This window comes from Melampsora larici-populina (assembly GCF_000204055.1).
Source record: "Melampsora larici-populina 98AG31 unplaced genomic scaffold MELLAscaffold_25, whole genome shotgun sequence".
Classification (NCBI taxonomy): Eukaryota; Fungi; Basidiomycota; class Pucciniomycetes; order Pucciniales; family Melampsoraceae; genus Melampsora; species Melampsora laricis-populina.
Genome location: NW_006768789.1, coordinates 913,029 through 932,262, shown reverse-complemented (window position 1 = coordinate 932,262; position 19,234 = coordinate 913,029). Strand labels below are relative to the sequence as shown.

General features: G+C 43.7%; 7 protein-coding genes across 7 annotated transcripts; 3 read left to right on the top strand and 4 right to left on the bottom strand.

Moving 5' to 3' along the window:
• Positions 1 to 868: 868 nt before the first annotated feature.
• On the bottom strand, positions 869 to 2,946 carry MELLADRAFT_64370 (uncharacterized protein; the record flags this gene model as incomplete). Its single annotated transcript, XM_007411467.1, has 3 exons — positions 869 to 1,661; positions 1,755 to 2,858; positions 2,927 to 2,946. The coding sequence occupies 3 exons, from the start codon at positions 2,944 to 2,946 to the stop codon at positions 869 to 871; spliced, it is 1,917 nt and encodes a 638-aa protein (XP_007411529.1).
• A 107-nt stretch (positions 2,947 to 3,053) lies between these two features.
• On the bottom strand, positions 3,054 to 5,470 carry MELLADRAFT_64369 (uncharacterized protein; the record flags this gene model as incomplete). Its single annotated transcript, XM_007411466.1, has 7 exons — positions 3,054 to 3,190; positions 3,218 to 3,303; positions 3,338 to 3,689; positions 3,774 to 4,585; positions 4,713 to 4,834; positions 4,933 to 4,945; positions 5,163 to 5,470. The coding sequence occupies 7 exons, from the start codon at positions 5,468 to 5,470 to the stop codon at positions 3,054 to 3,056; spliced, it is 1,830 nt and encodes a 609-aa protein (XP_007411528.1).
• Positions 5,471 to 7,016: 1,546 nt separating this feature from the next.
• Positions 7,017 to 8,039, bottom strand: MELLADRAFT_48913 (uncharacterized protein; the record flags this gene model as incomplete). Its single annotated transcript, XM_007411465.1, has 4 exons — positions 7,017 to 7,445; positions 7,517 to 7,593; positions 7,701 to 7,842; positions 7,931 to 8,039. 4 exons carry the CDS (start codon positions 8,037 to 8,039, stop codon positions 7,357 to 7,359), a joined length of 417 nt encoding a protein of 138 aa, XP_007411527.1.
• Positions 8,040 to 8,284: 245 nt separating this feature from the next.
• On the top strand, positions 8,285 to 9,435 carry MELLADRAFT_88268 (uncharacterized protein; the record flags this gene model as incomplete). The annotated part of the gene is made up of 5 exons (XM_007411504.1): positions 8,285 to 8,424; positions 8,496 to 8,695; positions 8,754 to 8,818; positions 8,877 to 9,380; positions 9,433 to 9,435. 5 exons carry the CDS (start codon positions 8,285 to 8,287, stop codon positions 9,433 to 9,435), a joined length of 912 nt encoding a protein of 303 aa, XP_007411566.1.
• Positions 9,436 to 11,385: 1,950 nt separating this feature from the next.
• MELLADRAFT_107865 (uncharacterized protein) lies at positions 11,386 to 12,422 on the bottom strand (the record flags this gene model as incomplete). The annotated part of the gene is made up of 6 exons (XM_007411464.1): positions 11,386 to 11,410; positions 11,491 to 11,607; positions 11,704 to 11,790; positions 11,863 to 11,979; positions 12,154 to 12,234; positions 12,301 to 12,422. 6 exons carry the CDS (start codon positions 12,420 to 12,422, stop codon positions 11,386 to 11,388), a joined length of 549 nt encoding a protein of 182 aa, XP_007411526.1.
• Positions 12,423 to 13,749: 1,327 nt separating this feature from the next.
• On the top strand, positions 13,750 to 16,434 carry MELLADRAFT_88266 (uncharacterized protein; the record flags this gene model as incomplete). The annotated part of the gene is made up of 7 exons (XM_007411505.1): positions 13,750 to 13,848; positions 13,914 to 14,002; positions 14,117 to 14,628; positions 14,700 to 14,862; positions 14,956 to 15,251; positions 15,330 to 15,910; positions 15,985 to 16,434. The coding sequence occupies 7 exons, from the start codon at positions 13,750 to 13,752 to the stop codon at positions 16,432 to 16,434; spliced, it is 2,190 nt and encodes a 729-aa protein (XP_007411567.1).
• A 381-nt stretch (positions 16,435 to 16,815) lies between these two features.
• Positions 16,816 to 18,737, top strand: MELLADRAFT_88265 (uncharacterized protein; the record flags this gene model as incomplete). Its single annotated transcript, XM_007411506.1, has 8 exons — positions 16,816 to 16,960; positions 17,022 to 17,159; positions 17,247 to 17,276; positions 17,338 to 17,804; positions 17,871 to 18,151; positions 18,237 to 18,388; positions 18,541 to 18,646; positions 18,728 to 18,737. The coding sequence occupies 8 exons, from the start codon at positions 16,816 to 16,818 to the stop codon at positions 18,735 to 18,737; spliced, it is 1,329 nt and encodes a 442-aa protein (XP_007411568.1).
• Between the last annotated feature and the right edge of the window lie 497 nt (positions 18,738 to 19,234).

The following is a 19,234-nucleotide window of genomic DNA, read 5'->3' as shown; positions in this document are numbered from 1 at the left end:
TCTCTTTGTTTGTACACATTTGTATTTTGATGCCCTTGTTCAAACAAAACCTTATTACTATTGAAAGCATCGAATCGCTTCCTTCATTCACACATACGTAAAAACCCGTTCACTATCCTTCGATAATTCACACTTGTCATTTCAATCACTTCACTTTCGCATTCGTCAGCCGATGGTGTCAGCAGGGTTGTAGTCTCACGCCTACATGGCACAACCGCGGCGCAGTCCCGTTCAGAATATGGAGCCGGATGCTCGAGCACACAAAAGCTCCGTTCCGCATTTACTCTTGTGGAACTCGGAGCTGGTGTCTTCAAAGAAAACTCCATACTCGATAATATGAGATGTAGCACAGCTGTGACATGTAAACAGATGTCAGATGTGAATCAAGGTGAAAAAAAGCACATGCATCTCGAGACTCGGTGTTTATATATGAATATGTTTTTTTTCTTTCTGAGATTTATCAAAAAAAAAGGTGTATTTAGAATTCCACAAGATTCACATAAACTGCTTGGTTTATGAAGCCTTAAGATGGATATTTTCAATAATCACAAAAAAGAAAAGATAATCAAGAAAAACCAAAGAAAAAGAAATCAAGAGAAAGATATACACATAAACTATTTAACTTTTATGATTTTGTTTCTAATTGATTGAATTGAGAGCAATGTATGACAAAAGAAGACAAAAGTGAAGTGAAGTGAAGATTGTATAATACTATGTATTGAAAGCAAAAAATGATCAAAGATAAGGAAGACGGGATCATAAAAAATAATAAAAAAATCAACCCACCCAAAAACAAAACAGAGAAAAATACCAAGAGATCAGCCACAAAAGATTAAACCCCAGAAAAAAAAGAAAGACAAAAGAAGATTCAACTAGGAAAAAAGATCCCATCAAAATCAATAGGAGCAGCATAATGTCCAAAAGATGAATTCAAAAGTGATTCAATATAATCATAAGGAACTCCAATCTCATCATTATTTTGCCAAACCCTTCTAGTTTGATCTTGATGTAAAGTTTGAAATCCATTTTCATTTGGTCCTGGATGACTTTCATCTGATCTTGAAATCGAACATGTTTGTAAAAGATTAGTCGATGAGGAATTTGTATTGGAATCAGTTGTCGAAGTTAGGTATGAAGCTTGATGATTTGATAAATCAATTGGATGTTGCTGTTGATGATGATTTCTTTGATCAGTTGTGGTTTTATTTATGAATTGTAATGGAGATTGATTCCTGATTTGATTTAAATTGGTAGAATTAGTAGGAATTGGTGAAATATAATCTGGTTTTAAATTGGATGTTGAAGTTTGTACGAAATCAGATTCCGGTATATGTGGATTTTGATGAGTAAATTTGAAGGATTGCGGTAACGGTTGGGGACTAGTAAAGTTTGAATGAACATTTGATCTGCTTTGTTCATCATTTGTTGATATATGAAAGGTCGCGTTAGAAGCATGTGAGTGAGTGATTGCTCTGAGATCTTGAGTAGGGACTTGTGGATATGATGTCCCTAGATGATATTGTTGGGCGTTTGTTGATTGAAATACCTCCGATGGTTGGACTTGATTAAAATGGTATGATTCTCCAGAATTGACGTTTGGAGGCAAGATTGGAGGAACGTGAGCTAATGGCGATAAGGTATTAGGAGAAACCCTTCTATTCCTAAATGTTAGAATGGAGTTTGGTGATTAGCTATCTGATCACTAGATGGAAAGGTTGAGGTAACATAGGGCGTAGAAGAAGACCGTGACTCACCCTTCATTTGTGTCTACCAATCTCGAATCAATACATTGCTTGGCTTGTGGTGGGAATAGATCGATTTGCCCAGGAATCTTCAAGTCTTGCCTCGCCACTATTTTGGTTATAGGAGCGGTCAAGGATTTTGCTGTTGTGGCAAAGATACCTGGTCGATAGCAAGTGCGTTGATGACTGGGAGTTTTGTCAGGATCTATTACAGTGTTTAGTGGATCTTTTTGACCAAGTAAGTTTCGAACTAGAATTACACCTCTTTCAGCAATGGGACTCCATCGGGACAATCTTTCCAAAACCTCTAATCCTTGTTCCAACTCTCTTCTTCTGACTTCTTTCATTGATTGAATCTCTTCATCCGTCAGTGTTTCTAGTGTGGTAGACATCTCTGTCCAAGTACCATTATCTTCTTGATCGGTCACCGCTGGATTAACTTCACTACTTCCCTCGAAACCACGCATGCCACTTTGATTAGGGCATCTCTTCAAGTGTTTCTTAGCTCTATTGATCGTCTTGGTCGTAGAAACATCGATTTCATACTCGGCGGTTCTTTTGTTTCTCAATTTTGAAGAGCTGGAATGCATTGATAATTCCAATAGATCCAGAGATAATAGAGTCATGGCTCCAACGGCGATATAAGGTGTGTTCCAAGTTGGCCTTTCTTCGAACTGCGATGTACATTCAACTATCTCTCGTGTGATTTCACGAGAAAGTTTTATACATATCGCTTTAGATTCAATTGCGCTCTTTCGGTTTAAATTCGACGCAGGTCCCGGAAATCTTCCAAACGAGAGTTTTGGATCGGTAGGTCGATTTTGGGGATCTGAGGATAAAGAAGCATTACCCTTAGAGATCTTGCCTAATGTTACCTGACCAGATTTTGACTTGCAGATGGTGAGGGAGGTGATATGATTTAAAAAGGCTCGGTGAATAACTAATCGCTTATGAGCACATGATATTTTCAAAAAGTGTCGAAGACGATTCACATAAGGCGGAAGTTTAGCTTTTTCTTCGGGTGAAATGTTATCTGGAATCTCTTTCAGAATCGGTGGTAGTTCGGATACGATACGTTGGATGTCCGAATCTGCTTGGAAAACTGTGTCTTCGTGACTACCACGAGGGTCGAAAGTTTTAGAAAAGGCGAATTGTAATCCTCTCGAAAGAATAGATTGACTTACAGCTCATTGGGTTTTGACATCAGTCTGGAGAAAAAACTTTGGATGACTTCTGCCACTTGACTTAGTATGATCTAATTTTAAAAAAGAATCGCATGTTAAGATCGATATTCTTGTAAAATTTTATTCACTATCCTAAACTTGCCTGCTGCATAACCATTGATATGTGATTGTTTTGCATGGGTGGTCCAGAAAAGTTCATTTCGGGAAAATCTTTGTCAGGCCAATTACGAGGGATCGGGGTAGTAAAGTGACCAGGAGAGATACCTGTTCAAATTTGTCATAGAGACGTACATACAAGGACGATAAGCTTGGAATTGTTGATTTGATCATATAAAGACTTGAAGATGACATTGAAGATTGCTGAGACGAGAAAAATACTAACACCAAGATTTATGATGTGGTACCGCTAACCAATCTGCAGTAACCAAAGCCCACCAAACTCTCTTTGCAATCTCGCGTTCCATGAGTTCAATAGCAGACCATTTCGGATTAGATTCACTGGGTTCGATTTCTTGTCCTTGATCATCATATTTCAGAGTAGGTGGGTCGGGTGAGATACAATGGATCGCCAAAGTTTGTGCAAGACTATTCGCGCAGGCGTGCAAGGCGCATAGGACATTTGGTGGAGCGATTTCATAACCTGAACAACCCAGAACTGTGATGGTCTGAAGTGCTTCTATTGAAGGGTTTGCGAGGAAGTTGAATCTATATAAAGCAGCTATACAATCTGAGAACCATAGTCTTGGCATCGTCTTTAAATCCTCTGAGGATTGATTCAGAGGGCAAAAGTTGTCATTAGAATCATGAATTGGTATATTACACTATATTTTTGTGGAAGAGCACTCACCTTCGGTAAGATTGCATTTTTCTGCAAATCTTGGACTCATATGATGTGTCCCAACACTGAGTAAAGCTATGTAGAGGGAGAACCATGCTTGATTGACAATCAAGACGATATCTTTTCTTTCATTTCGAGAAGCTTTGTTGCTTTCTTGAATATTCCTCCAATAGGTGCTGACTTGGCCTCTGAAAGTCGTGAAATGAATCACTGGATGTTGCCAGCCCAGCGTATCAAGGGCAAAATCTATGATCACATCAGATTGGCTTTTAGTCAGACTATCTCCTGATGATTTCAGCTTTGCCAGTGTATTGGGTGGAAGAGGACTAAGCAAAGAATCTTTGTGACGATTCTCAGTGGTTAACGCTGCACTCAAGTTGGCAGAGGAACTCCTGACGGATGTAAAGGATGTTGACTTTGACCCGTGCATCGGATCGCCTGCTTCAGACCCTTGGCGGTTTCCGCCTAAAGCCAGATATTCAAAAGTGGTCGCAGCGTCTTCAGACGTGTCGTGCTTATCTACCATACCATTTCGCCTTCTTTCGCTGATGGTAGAGGTCGTGGGTGAGGCCGTATGATTTGCACCGTTGAATTGAGATCCAGCGGTAGGGGAAGCGGATAGGGCGTCCGATATTCCAAGGGGCGGCGAAAGAAACCTCACATCGCCATCTTTGTCTAACCGTTGACGATCGCAGTGGACATGACATATGATCTCTTCCAATTCTCGCAATCGGTCACGAACATTATCCAAGTCTTGCACTTGTTCTCGTAAGTAGTTTACCTCGAACTTCAAGTCGTTCAACGTATTGAGAACACGATCACTACATTTCATTCGTCAAGATTTTCTCAGTCGGTTATATCGCGAGCAAAGATCTCTTTCTCGCGTTTTTGCTTGTGATGAAAATGAGGGATAGACCAAAATGCTCTCCAAGGTGGCCATTTACTCACTAGTCAGACGCTTGAGTATGCTCTCCGGCATGTGCGCTCGAAGAGGGAATCCAAAGCTCTTGGCGACAAATGCTTTGACGGCCTCGCTTAGAGCATGGGGTGCAAGGTACGGTCTTGTCACACTAAACAAAAGGATTGATTGAGTGACCGCTCAAACTTAGCCGCTGGGATCCGATGACCTTACATTACCACTGAATGAGAAAGGATCACATTGACTCACTTTAATCTTCCTCCTACGATGAGTGTCGAAGGAAATTTTTTATAAGTAAGAGGTACGTTTGGAAGATATGCAGCCAAGACCAGCAGTACCAGATTCGCAAAAGTGAGAAATACTTGCCTTGCACATTCCGTACATCTGCAAAGCCAGAACGGGTTTCCAGAACAGAATCCGGAAAAAGTTGAGATGAGATTCTTTTCTTGGATTTGTTTAGCAGAGAGTTTTTAACGTACGATAATGCTGGCCTTTGTGAAGGTTTCCTCACCGTCTTGCTTGGTTGAGCGAGGGTGCGTCGATTTGGTTTGGTCTCAGGATTCGATTGGTTCACGACTTCATGCAGTCGGTGCGGGGCTCGATCAAAACTTTCAAGACCAGGCTTACCAGTTGATTCACTACGATTGAACTCTTGAAAGTTATTCGGACGGGGTGATGCTGGAAAGGAATTTGAGGGAAGCGATACTTCAGGCTGAACACTCCGTAATTTGTACAATTCAGCTTCCTCGTGTTTCTGATAAGTTGAAGAATGACAAGAAGATGACATGAGGCTTTAATTATCTCGGCGTTTGTTTCAAACAATCAAAGATTAAGATAACAAGAAGTGAAGTCTCTGTTGATGAAGCTTGATTGATTGACCGATTGACTTAACCAAGAAGAAATCTCATTTGAATCTGATCTGGATGATGAAGATAGTGGGAGAAACCTTGTCTGTTCGGGTGTGAGTTTGACAACCAAGCAAAGATGACCAAAAAATAGAACAACTGATGTGGATCGGACCACTATGTATGCGCACAGCGGGGTATTTGAGACAGACAGAAATTCAGGATCGTAGCAGTCGTAGCACCAAGGAGATCGTAATCTGGATTCTGAACCTGGACAACTTTTGCGACATTTCAAGACGAAACAGATCTGCTCTCCCTTCACCGGGACTGAACAGTGACGGCAACTGACGCCGATGTTCCAAGCTAGATTCTACTGTGCCATACGATTTTCATGTCTTTCGATCTCAGCGAGCAAAGGGAAATCGAACATGTCGTAGTCATGACATGGACTCATATCAGAGTATATCTTTGTATTATGTAGTACAACTTCTTTCGATGACAAAGTCTATCCACATCGTAAACGTTCCCAGTTGGCGTTCGATGACTACTGGATAAGCTCAACTATATTGCACTTGCCTCATCGACAATCAGTTTTACACCGCCTGAGGCTGTCAACTTAATCCGCAGGGGGGCGCGCCGCCCCTATTGAATATTTGGCGCAGATCTTTCTCAAAGGCAATTGGGCTTTGCCAGCGAACGCGCAGTAGTCTTTGCTTCTTTCATTATATTTCATTCGAGAAACCCAAATCTGTATCCCAATTTTTCTTCACAACATCGTTGTACCTATGCCAATATCCTTTATATACTCCAGAAAACTTGGCTATCCCGATAGATATTGGATCTTGGTCTTCGACCTGTCCCGGTCCACGAAGATATCTATTACTGCCAATGTCATCTTCGTACACGCGGTGTTCTTTCCTTAGCAGGCAATTTGTAGCAGCAGCAAGCGCGCCGGTGGGATTTGTCAAGCTCGGCGAGGCCGGGTGGTGATAGAGCCAAAGTCTCGATGATGAAGGTCACGACATCAGACGGAACCAAATGATAGAGGCGAAAGCACCTTCGTCCTTCGAAAGAAGTATTCTTTAAGCTTGATGCTACCCAGATCGCTCGGTGCAATCACACGCCCCATTCCGCATCACGTATCAACCTGTGTGTCCAGGCAGAAGATTCCACATTCTTAGGAAAGACCAATACATATTGCAGTCACAAGAAGACTTCAGTACTTGTTGAACCTCGGTGGCGGATCGACCAAGTTTGCAATTAGAGCGGAGCGGTGACGTCGTGACAACACGTTCCCTATCAATTGGAGAGATGGCGATAGAGCGGCGATCAATGACTCTGTTGGATGGTTTCCACCAAACTCATGATACTTGTCTCAACAAGTTACATGGGCACTGGGACGAGCATACAATGGCTGAGACTTATAATAGCAACCATCGGAACGTATATCAGTGTACGACTCTTGTTTCTGATATATCTGAACCTTTTAAGAATATAACACATTTCATTATGTACTTTGTGTGACGGACGGACACGCGGCCTACTCTTGCGATCAGGGTATGGAGACAGAGCTGGCGCGCAAACGGGACAAACAAACAACACCATAACGATCTGAAAATGTCTCCACAGGTCCGTATGGCAATTGAGGGCGAAACCCTTTTTTCTTCATCGGCGCAAAACATCGAATCTTGGGTGTTGCAAGTGTGCGGTAATTGATCAAATGGTGAGTTGTGACAGCTTTCTGCGTAGCCTCGGTTCAGGTTCACTCAGGAAGCCAGGTTGGTCTCCAGGACATGGTCCGATCACACGGTAGTGACGTTTAGAGTGCTCATTGTCTACGCATTCCACCACCGCCGCCGCCTCCACCGCCGCCTCCACCCCTGCCACCCCCAGCGGGTCCACCTCTACCTCTCCGTGCTAGATGATGGACAGAGCACGTGAATCAACAAGCGTAGCAAAATGGATACTAGGAGACTTGAAACACAAACCCTGTGCTCGTTGGATAGTAGCACGACCACGTGCTGTTCCGATACCGCGTCCTTTGACTCCGGTACCTCGTTTGAACCTAAAAGATCCCAGTTAAAAGTTGATCGTACGTAAAAGGTCTCAGTGTGATGATAATTTTCGGAAATCTGGAGTATAAAGACTACTAGAATATAGCAAAGGATATACATTGGAGCATTTTGAAGCATGTCAGGAATAACGTAGAGACGAATCATGGGTCCTCGAATATAAACTTGATCGAGCTGTGTTACACGACCATCTCGATGAGTAACAGTGATATCCTTGAGTGAGATATTGAGATTATCTTCGGCTGTTGAAGATGTTGAGAACATGAGAGAAACATATCAGCCTAAAAGAGTCAAGGCGAATAAAATATCTCAGATAAAGTGGATGCCGACCATCGTGAAGCTTTCCACGGTAAACTTGTCCAGTCTTGAGTTCAACGGTAATGACATGACCAAGGGCCTCGTGAAGAAGTTTAGTCGGAACGCCAATATTTGAAGTCATCGTTCCAGCTGATTAAGATTTCAATGAAGGCGAAGGCAAAGGTTCGAAGGAAGAAAAAGGTGACAGAGACAAGAACGTGAAATGTATGCATGTACAGAGTACCGATCATATTTTGGTCCTAAAGATATGCTTATAACAAGATTGGGCTATGTAATGTACATATTCATCAACTTTCTCTGATTGCAATAGTGAATGTTCATAAGACAGAATACTTTCATTGTCGCTTAATTTTTTTAGTTCATCACATGGATCAGCAAGCATTTCGGGCACTCCTCAGTGCCCCTTCAGCAGCAAGCACTTCGGATCGCACCAAAAAACCTGCAAGAGCTGGTGGTCGACCTGCTTGGGGTGCATCTAGCTCACGACCGGAAAATGGACGCAACCAGTTGGTATCCTCTCACTTGGCGTTGATCCGTTTGCAATATTGAACGATATTCTGGAAATCGACACCTTCAGATCGGATCAAACTTCAGAATCCAAGCCACCCAGTTCATTGAAGCCTCGCAAGTTCAACTCTAAGAACGAGGAATCAGGTCAAAAGAAAGGAAAGGATGTAGAGAGTGGTTACAGGGATAGGGCTTTGGAACGTCGTCAAGGGAAGGATGGAGACTTTGCTGAAGCAGAAAGCTTACTAGAAGTAATTTTTTTTATTTGTGGTAAGTTTCACCCAGAGTATGTAGACTGACTTTGCGTTTTCTTTGCAGAACTTTCAAGCACGAGTCGCGGCTGCTAGCGACCAAGTTGACCGCGAGCTTCTTGAACAACAGACAAAGTATCTTGTACGTCTAAAACTCTTTCTTCTCACGATTTCATCACTGATTCATTTGAATGCCATAGGGAGGAGATGAACGACACACCATCTTGGTCAAAGGTTTAGATCACGCCTTGCTAGAAAGAAGGAAGGCAGAACTTTCAATAGGTGGACAACTTGGACAAGTTACTGATGATGATTTGGAGGCTGCCTTTGAAGAAACTCAGCGTCAGGAACCTAATCAACTTCACGATCAACTTCCTTCATCAAAACGCAAATCGTCTGGTAAAATCTCTCAACGAGACGAATTATTAGCCCGTCTGAAATCATCACGTTCGAATGTGTCTTCCTCGGTACCAGATGATCTGGTCGTTGTTGAAAAACTCAAGACAGTTGGCAAATTCAAGCCGATTGGCTCTGTTGAAAAAACGCCTTCTGAGATTCAGGAGCAGGAACGTAAAGAACGAAAGAAACGGAAAAAGGAGAAGAAAGAGAAAAAACTACAGAAAGCAGCCAAAGCGGACGCCGACAAGCCGAGCCCAAAGGCTCTCAAATCTAGCGATCCTAGGGAGCCATCTTCACATCCAAAGGTTTCCCCGACCCCTGAACCTTCAAGATCTTTTGCAGCGGAGCCCAATCTAGTGACTTCCTCCTCGCCAAAAACTCTCGGGTCCGGCTCGTTGGAAACTCAACCACAATCTGGACCTTCTCAGCCCGTCGAATTCGAATCACTTGCGCCATCAGGCTCCGCGAAAGATCCAGTCTCACAACCGCTTCCTCCACTTGCACAAAAGGATGAAGTAGATGATGATATTGACATCTTTGGTGATGTGGGCGAGTATAAGCCGTTTGGTGATGATTCATCTGAGTCAGGAGACGAGGAGGCCCCTACCCGCTCGTCTCCACTCCCTTTACCCGAAGCCTCATCATCAACTTGTGCAGTAAAGCGCAAAAACTACTTCGAAGACGATCCTGTATCCGATGACAAATCCCCAGAGATACCCGAGCCGATCTCAACTCCAGGAGCGTCGCTCAATCATAGCCGAAAAACAACAGAAGTGGGTCACCTAGAGGATGACGCGCCAGAACAAGAAGAAGCTAGTCAACCAGGTTTGATGACTAGATTGGAAGGTCTTTCAGGATCAACAGACATCAAATCACTCCTAGCAGCAGATGCAGCACAAGAAAGAGAAGAGAAGAGGAAAGCAAAGAAGTTGAAAAAGTCAGAGACTGTAAAGGTATTGACAGATAAAGATAAATTGAATAGGGATGTGATGGAAATGGATCGGTATTTAAACAAGAAGAATGCAAAACCTTCATTAGAACCTGACACATAGTGTTTACCTGACATCATGCTTTTCTTGTAATTGTACGTTTGGCTATTGCGGTTGTGGTCGAGTGAAATGGCTCTTGATTTGCTTTATTATGTACTTATTCCTCGTAATTATCTGGGAAGAGAATTCTGGCAAGAGATAATTCTCTTTTAGTCGTTTGAAGATAGTGGCTTTATTGGTTCATGGGCTGAGAAGTCATTTACTCTTGATCAGATTATCCTGGTGCTTTCTAATGATGAGCAAAAAGCCTCCGGGGCATACATATACATGCTCTTGACGTAGCAGCAATGTCAGGATTGTGCTATAGACACACTGTCACTTAGTAAGCTGGAAGAGTCTCTTGTGAGAAGCTTCTACATCTACTCTTACCTATCAACAACTCTATCAAGGCTCTTCTTCTTTGGGCAGCACACCAAAGCAGTGAACATTGCAGAGGATAAAAATAGATGACCCACCAAGCTGGTAGAGTGAACATGAACCAATTATAAGATGTCAAACTATACACTTCCTCCTCTATAACTATCAGTCAACCCTCTTCATAAAACCACCCCTCTGTACCTCCTTAGTCCAATTGAAATCCTTGTCACTCACTGTGAGGCTGAATTTACATAGTGTCTACACCAGTTTAAAGGTTAACATACAATGCAAGTATCAGAATATTGGTACCTGCGGTACCAGATCAAGGCCCACACAACAGGAGCCACGATGTACATTGGTTAAACCCTTTGTGCCTTCTGTACTATATTGCTTCCAGGAATATTGTTTGCCTGACTTCATGCTGAGCTACAAAAGACATTTCCAAACATTTTTTGTAGATCAAAACAGAGCTGGACATATTCTGGCACTTTCCATTGATGATGTCTCGGACGTTACTTGGTATTCATGAATGCCAACTTTAGCCTTTCCAGACGTACGCGCACACTGCACATAAAGTTCTTGCTCTCATTCAAAACAAAACTGCTTGGGGATTTCTTTGTGGCCGTACCCATTTCATGCCAGTGATACTCAGGTTGAGTAATCAAGGGAAAAGTTGACAGGAGGGAATTGTGAAATTCGATGACATTGCACGAGGGTATCTTTCAAGGTATAAGCAACAAGAGAATTCTAGAAGATGGAAATAATGAAATTGTATGAAATTTGTGACTGTTTGATATACACATAACTGAGTTCCCGAGGTGTTCTAAAGCGGAAGTTGTGAAGGTATTGGGGTGTACGAGTTGATCGACTATATCGTCAAAGCTGTGGACTGGGATCCAGTAATCTAAGGGGCAGCAACCGCTGTCCATCTTGAGTTTTCGGAATAATCAGATACAGACAATAAGTCAGTGTTCAAGAGCGAACCGTACTGGAAAAGAAATAGACTTACTCGCATGGGATCCCAGTTGCATTCCTACCGGTAATCGTGGTGGTGTTATAACTGCACCTACTATAGTCGAGAACTATATCGGCTGGCTTGGTGCAGCTGTTTCCATCAGAAGCAAGCCTGTTGCGATTTCCAATTCAGTACTTGATCAGTTACTCTGGCTTTGAAGATTGAGCTAAGTGCAGACGTGAATGGCAAGAAAATGATCATTCTTACTCAATGAATAATGATCCATAGAAGACGATTGTCTTCCAGGGTGATTCCCAGGTAGCGTCGACATCTACTGGCTCATTGTAACAATGTCTGACATCGAAGATTGGGTTATACATGGGTCAAATGACTGACGAGGATAAAGCTGTGAATTGCTTCACTTACAGCTGTGCACCAACGTTGTGAATCGGTTGAGGCTCTTCTTTGGGTTTATCTTTTCCCTTAGATTGTGTAGCGTTTGAGCTGACAAAGTTCATCAACGGACCACAGTGCCAAGTCGGGCTTCATTCGAATAAAACAATGACCATTCCGATCAGAGAAAATGAGAAAGCATATCAGCCAGAGCATTTCAAAACCCGGGGTCTCGCTCGACAATGTCGGCGTAAACAACGAAGGTGGGCTCGGATTGACAATTCAAAACACATGCGATAGGGAGATTGGTTACAAAGCACGCACGTTATGGATGTCAGGTTCAGGTTACCGGCCATGTCTAGATTGAATGCAATTTTTCCAACTTCTTGCTTGTACTGATTTCCTCTGTGAAAGAGCGAGTACCAGGTGAAAACCTATCGCAAATGAACAAACACAGGACGCGAGACATACTGTAGGTTGTGAATCTCGAGGGCAGTACCCGTGACGGAAATGGTACCAGTACAATCTGCCTCAACTTGACGAGAGCTTGCGAGAAGAAGCCATAGAGCGACACCAGCGCTTGGAACCCACATTTTTGACTTGAATGGCCGTGTGTTCAGTGAAAAGGGGGCCGATGGGAAAGTCCTCGCTTGAAGTATATCAGTATATGCGTGCGACCAGAGGATAGGGAGGGTATAGATGGAAGCAGTCGTCTTGGGGTCGTAGTGAACTGGGTTGGCGAGATCAGAGAGATAGGGTGATGTAGGAAGTTAATGTTCGCGAAAGACGATCAGTACAATTTTAAGCTCGCCATCTTCCCCTAGGATGATGCGGCGATTGGGACCAAGTTTCCGATTCGTCATCCGTGAACCGTCTGCCGTTCTGTTTCAGCTATCATGTACAGTGATGGTGATACCATTTCAGTGCGAAGTTCAACCAGTCAGTGGTTTGATGAAATTCGTTCGAGATTCTGATGCCTCGCTGCGCTTTGAGGAAGCTGGCTGACAGTGAAAGATAAATATCACTTCGATAAGTTTAATCCACAGTCATCCGCAAGCCAAGACTGCTGTAGACTCGAGATGATCAAGTAAAGCAGATACATACCGTGGTTCGAAACTTGTGTCAAGTGCCTCCATATCTCGCGTCAATTCGGGATAGACGAAGCTCACTCGGAAAGAAGGTTGAAGGATCGTAAATGTGATCCGCCATGGTTCACGCTGACAACAGATGTACATATCATTCCCTTAACGATTATGACAACCCAACCCACAGTAAGCAAATTATATAAGATAGTTCTCATCGAGGACAAGAAATCACCAGTGCTATCGGGAGTGCCAACTTCCTTGCGAGATGATCTTATACAGGTTTTCTATGAAAGAGTCCAATGAATTATGCAGGGACAGTCCTGATCACGGATAAACATCCTTGGGTTCTTGGAGATGGACTGTGTGGATAACTTGCTCAGAGCCGGGGACAAAGGTCTAATCATGGAATACCTCAAGGCTCATATGATGATGTGTCTCTCGAGGATGCAGCCGCAGGAGCAGTTAAATTCACTCCTTTGATCCGTTAATCCTTTGATGCTTTGATTCTTTGGCTTGTTGATGTTTTCCTCATGGGCTTGGAAGTTGACATCCAATGTTCACCGCCAATGAACCTATTCAACATCATACGTAGTGCAAGTCTATCAAATGCTATGTACCTTTCTCTTGGATTTCTTTTTCGTGCATATCTGCCATTATCGTTACCCTTGGCTTGTCATCCTTGACAGAGCTACAACAGCCTGCAGTTTCATATTTGTCAACTCTTCAACTTTGAGTGCCCCAATCACCCTCTGCACGCAATCCGCAGTCATCTGTTACTTTATAGAAACAATTTGATTTGTCCCTTTTTCTACCCTGCCAGCTTTCCTTTCTTTAGATGTTTGCAGATAACTCAGAGCGTAACCCAGAGATTGAAAAAGTACTTCTGATTTTGAAAAACAGACAAAGCTTTGAGAGCGCATGCATCTTGCAACAAGTTGAGTATGTCAAATCACGATTACAAAACTTTACATCCGTGTTTTCGTGTCTTGGCTGACTCAGAACATGGTCGCACCTGAGGAGCTTTGGAACGTTCCCTCGCTACATAAGGAACTACGTTCCTACGCCCAATACGTCAAATCAAATTGGAAGTAAAGTCCGCATCCGGTTCACCCCATGTCGCTTACATATATACAGTCTCACAATTCTGACTTCCATTATCACACACATATATCCCGCGTAATCTATCCGCCAACTCTTATCAGTGATCACCCTCTTCGAATAATAAACCACCTCCAACACCATCACAAAATGCGCATATCAGATTTACATCTACACTTGTCCGAGTTCCCCTCACTGGCAAGCCTTGATGCCGCAGACGTATTCCAATTCGTTACGGTCGCTAGCCACTTCATTTCAATCAATCAAGGATCTATACCAATTGACGAGGACAATGCCCCGTACGAATATCTCAATGCTGCCCTCCGACCCCCAGAAGTACCCGGCACATGGGAGGTACTATGGACGGTCTTGTACCCTACTCTATTCACATTGCACGCGGATCCTCCAAAGCAAGAACGAGACAAAGGCCTCATTCAAGCAGCCGGCGCGCCGACCATTGCTGAAAGAATATTCTTGCCACCTTACCAAGATGAATGTCCCACCGCAGAGTGCCGCGTCACTGGACGCCGATTGGAAAAGCGCCCCCCTTTATGCGGGTACCTCTACGACCTAGACGGAGTCAAGTCAATTTGGCACCATACTACATATTGCCGCCGTGAGTTTTTCATATTCATAATACAAACCCAGTCGACGGCAGCTCATTCCCCAATCCCCTCCTTGCGTCAGACTGCAAGACCAGCTTCAGGGCTTTGTACTTTTCCAACAAGGACGAACGAACTTACTACTTGAACACCGTCAGAAGAGATCCAGACTGCATACAAGTCAACATGCACTATTTTATGACTCTCCGGCTGCTTGAGTTTTTCAACCACTCCCAATCCCTACCTCAGTAAGTACAGACATTCACATTCACGAGCTTTAATCACATAAACTAATCCCCATACAGCGTTTCAATATACAACTTGGTAACCATTTACAATAGTTCTCACAAGCTGCATGAGCCGGCACCCAATCACTTCGTTGACGAGTTTTTCAAGCCCACGCTGTCAGACCACTGCTGCACCACAGCGTTGGATCTGCAGCGGCTACTCCGCCACTTCAACCTCCGCGACCGGCATATGACCGTTTCTAATTCAGGAGGGTCCCGACATCGATTCCGTGAAGCTAAACAGGCCATTTTAACATGGATGGAACTCGAAGGCAGCCCAAACCTCGATCACATGTGCTCTGAATGCACCAAGATCCTTGAAGATCCCAATGTACCCGGCGGCGGCTTGGGTAAGTAACAACACTCATTGATTGAACCAACAACGACAGGTGAACCACGGAGCTGATCTTACACCATTGCTCACCCAGCTCTTCGCGCAATCGCCATGGACGGCATTACCATCGGGCATCCACGATGCAGTGCCACAAAGGAGCAACTGATATCTATGAACCCGCTGATATCTAACCCACCGCCGTGCACAGTCATGCTCGAGACCCCAAAAGATCGATATTGCCCAGTCCACAGCCCGATCCTTGGCAAACTATGCCATGCACAACCTTGGACGCGCGACGCAATAGGCACCACCAAGGCATGCGACATACCAGAGCACCAAGTAGCAATAGCGATTCGACACGAGAAGACACACCGGTCTCGAGCTGCTCTGGCTTTCAACCAGCGAACTGGTGCAAAATTGCCCGAGGACCCAACTGCCGCCCTCAACGCTGACACAGACGCCTTCAACTTAGATGCGTTGATTGAGACAGACGAGTCAGATCGAACGCACAAAGCAGGTCGCGACGGAGAAGATACGTTTCGACCTGCAGCAATCCAGAAGAAGCCATTATGCTCAAATGCCAAGACGCACAATGACCTACTGTTTGTGGGTACTTGCGGTATAACCCTTGCCAGAGAGACCATGTATTGTGCAGAGTCTGTCATATTGGTTCGGGTGAGTCCAGTTGAACCTCAACCATGACCTTGATATTCGGCAGTATACAGATTCTCATACATTTGACTAATCAGGAAATACTGGAAAGAAAATTCCCCGTTCTACCGCCAATACAATTCTTTGATAATTCATGCACGTTTGATAAATCACTCAGGAAGGACCCCGAGGCGTCGGAACGGCTGAAGGGCACAATCCGGCCGGTCGATCCATTCCACATGCGCACTCACTCCGAGAAAGATGCTCAGTGCCGTAAGTTCAATGACCCGAAGCGGTGGCCCTTCCTCAAGAAACCTGATGGCAATTGGAGGTTTAATGGGTCTGCAGCCGAGATTACTAACGCATGGTATGGCGGTTTTCTCTCAATTTGCCGTGGAATGCACGAGATCAACTACAGGTTCTTTCTGGAGGAGATGATCCGTGTGCGAAATGATTCGCTCCTCTCGAAGCTTGTAAAGAAAACTACATTTTGCTGTAATATTCCCTCGCATCTTGCCCAACAAAGTCCTTTCCCACTTTCACTTTGATACCGCTACTCCATGTTTCTTCCTATATTTGTAAATCTTCAATTGTTACCTTCTTGAACTCGCTGCCATGCGTAAACCTTATGTGTCTCGTTTCTTTTTGTATTGCCTGCATCTCCCACTACCTTAGCCGGAATTTATTACTTGTTTGATAATTACGATTTATGTCGTGTGTCCTCCGATTGACGCGAGCACACGCGAGTACTTACCATATTGCCAAGCCCTGCCAAGCTACCCTCACAATCATAAACGCACATTCGGTTAGGGAGATAGATAGATATATATGTCGCTCTCATGCCAATAAGAGAAGTCCAAAGTGACCTCACCAGTGTCATTAATCCCCTCTTAAATATTTACCATACCGCACAAACCTCAATCAATAATATGCCCTCACCAAGTGACCCAAATCTTTCTATTATCATAAATCCCAGCGCAAAGAAGCATGAACATGCGACCGAAGAGCACGTTTTGAACACCACACATCCACGGTCCCTCGACAAGTTGAACGAGGTCGATCACACAGTCTCAGGTAAGACTTTGTATCTCGTCCATCACTTACAAAACCAATCGTTGATTACAAAGCAACATAGAAATGGGTCACAACCACGAAGCCAATGTTGAGGACGTGGTGGCTCATGTCCATTCCGACGATGACAACTCAGATAACGATAATGAGGCGAACCAGGACGTACAAGTCCATAACGATTCGTCCAAAAATAACTCTTCAGGTATAGCCATCAATCCAACCACCACCTAACTAATACCTCACTCACGTCCAAATTCCTACATACATTACATCCCAATGATCTACGTAGACAACCACGATGACACGGATGGGACGTTGGGTAAGTATGCCATTCCTCATAGCTATGCCGCCTGTTCATCTCATCATTTTGCCCTTTTTAGATGCACATTCCTCCGGCGGTGAAAGGACTCTCTACTACGAAACTATAGAGGACATGTGTGGTACCGTAGAAGGACGCATCTACCGTTTGTTCGACGCCAGCTTCAGCCGAAACATCCCTGCTTACAATCCGTATGAGTGGTTGAATTTTATGAAACATAAAGTCTCATACGTGATCAAGCGACCCGTAACTTTGCCACCCAGAGACCATGGCCATTGGGTGGCTAGAAGGGTCTACATAGAAGAACACAAAGAGCTTTGTGGCATGTATATTGTCAAACACAACTTAGAATGGACTCAGAACGGCAGAGCCCACTGTTTCGAGCGTCTTCAATGTCATCGCTTTGCTGCCATGATGTTGCCAGCTTTTCGCCAATCTATTTGCATCCACAAAGACAGAAAAGAACACAAGCGCGGAACGCCCAACGATATGCACCGGGCTATGTATTCAGAATCACAGGGGTTGAAGGTATTTTCACTTGACTGTATATCATATCATCACTTGGTCCTTCCTCATCCTCCCTCCGTTCATTAGCTTCCAGCAATGTCGGTCATGCAGACTCTAGCTCATCTATTCAACATCGACGATAATCCGCGATGGGTAATTTGCGAGGCCAAATCCGACGCAATCACCTCTCACCGATTCATTGAGGAGGATAACTTTCAAAACTTTCCTCAGGCAAAGATGACTTGGACAGAGCTTATATTCGCTTGGGTTCATTATACTTACAAGGTAACTGGGAGACGCACACTATTTACCAGTCTCGAATGTAATGAAGAGGGCCATATAACGAATATAGTTATGGCTACAAAAGGGTCAGTCTACTGAAAGTTAAACTCTCTCAATCAACTTATGTTTAAAAACGTAACTGATGTACTCCCTCTAATCCGAGTGCACTAGGAATCCACCACACTGCAACGACAGCGCGGAAATGCTAGCAAAAATCAACCGTGCCTTCATCAAGTTTTCTGAACAACACGATTGCAATAAAATATGTGAACATTTATGTCTCACCAAGTTTAAAAGGAACCAAGGAAGCGGAGGCAAGCAAGGTGATTCGTCGGATATTATGCGTCTCAGTCCCTAAATTGCCTGATGTATAGTGATACATATCCATAAATGTTTATTCGCACTGAATTTTTTTTCGTATTACATTGTATTACAATATCATATCTTATCTATTCTCCTTCTCCATCCAACAAAGTCGCGGTTATACAATGCATGTTGTACGTTATTGATCGCGCGGATGTCTTCCCGTTATCTCCAAACGGATATCAAACGGTAAAATGTTACAATTTAGGTAACTTTGTGTAAGTTATTGTTATCTACGTGTATCGTATAGCCATATCCATCTACGCGCAAATGTATCGTCGTATTTTGGTATTCCTGAGTTATACATAACAATCACGTCACGCCGAACTTCGCTCAGACTTACATACATGAGGTAACCTTAGACGGTTATCCAATCACGCTGTTGATGTTGAAGATGGAACGGTGATCAGATATTAAGTTTGGTGCCGTACCAATTCCTTGGTTGGTTACAAACAAACAATATCCTAACGGCGTCAGTCGCGCGTGACTGACGCCATTGTGATGAGTCATGATCGGCTTCTTCAAGTGTGATCGTGTGAAGGTTAAAATATATATCATACAATTATATTGATTTTGTAAATAACCATATCAGTATCAACCCGCGATGCAAAGGCAAACTCCAATCGGTCGCTGGAAAACGTGAGTGATTCTGATTATAAACAACGTTTAACACTGCCCTCCCTCACATCTGATTGCGAATTTCTTTGGATGTTTGACCATAATATGTGGTCAGTATGAGTCAGTAAGCTGCTATGCTGCTACACGGATATGAAAGGTTGTTATTGAAACTCACATCCTAACTAATG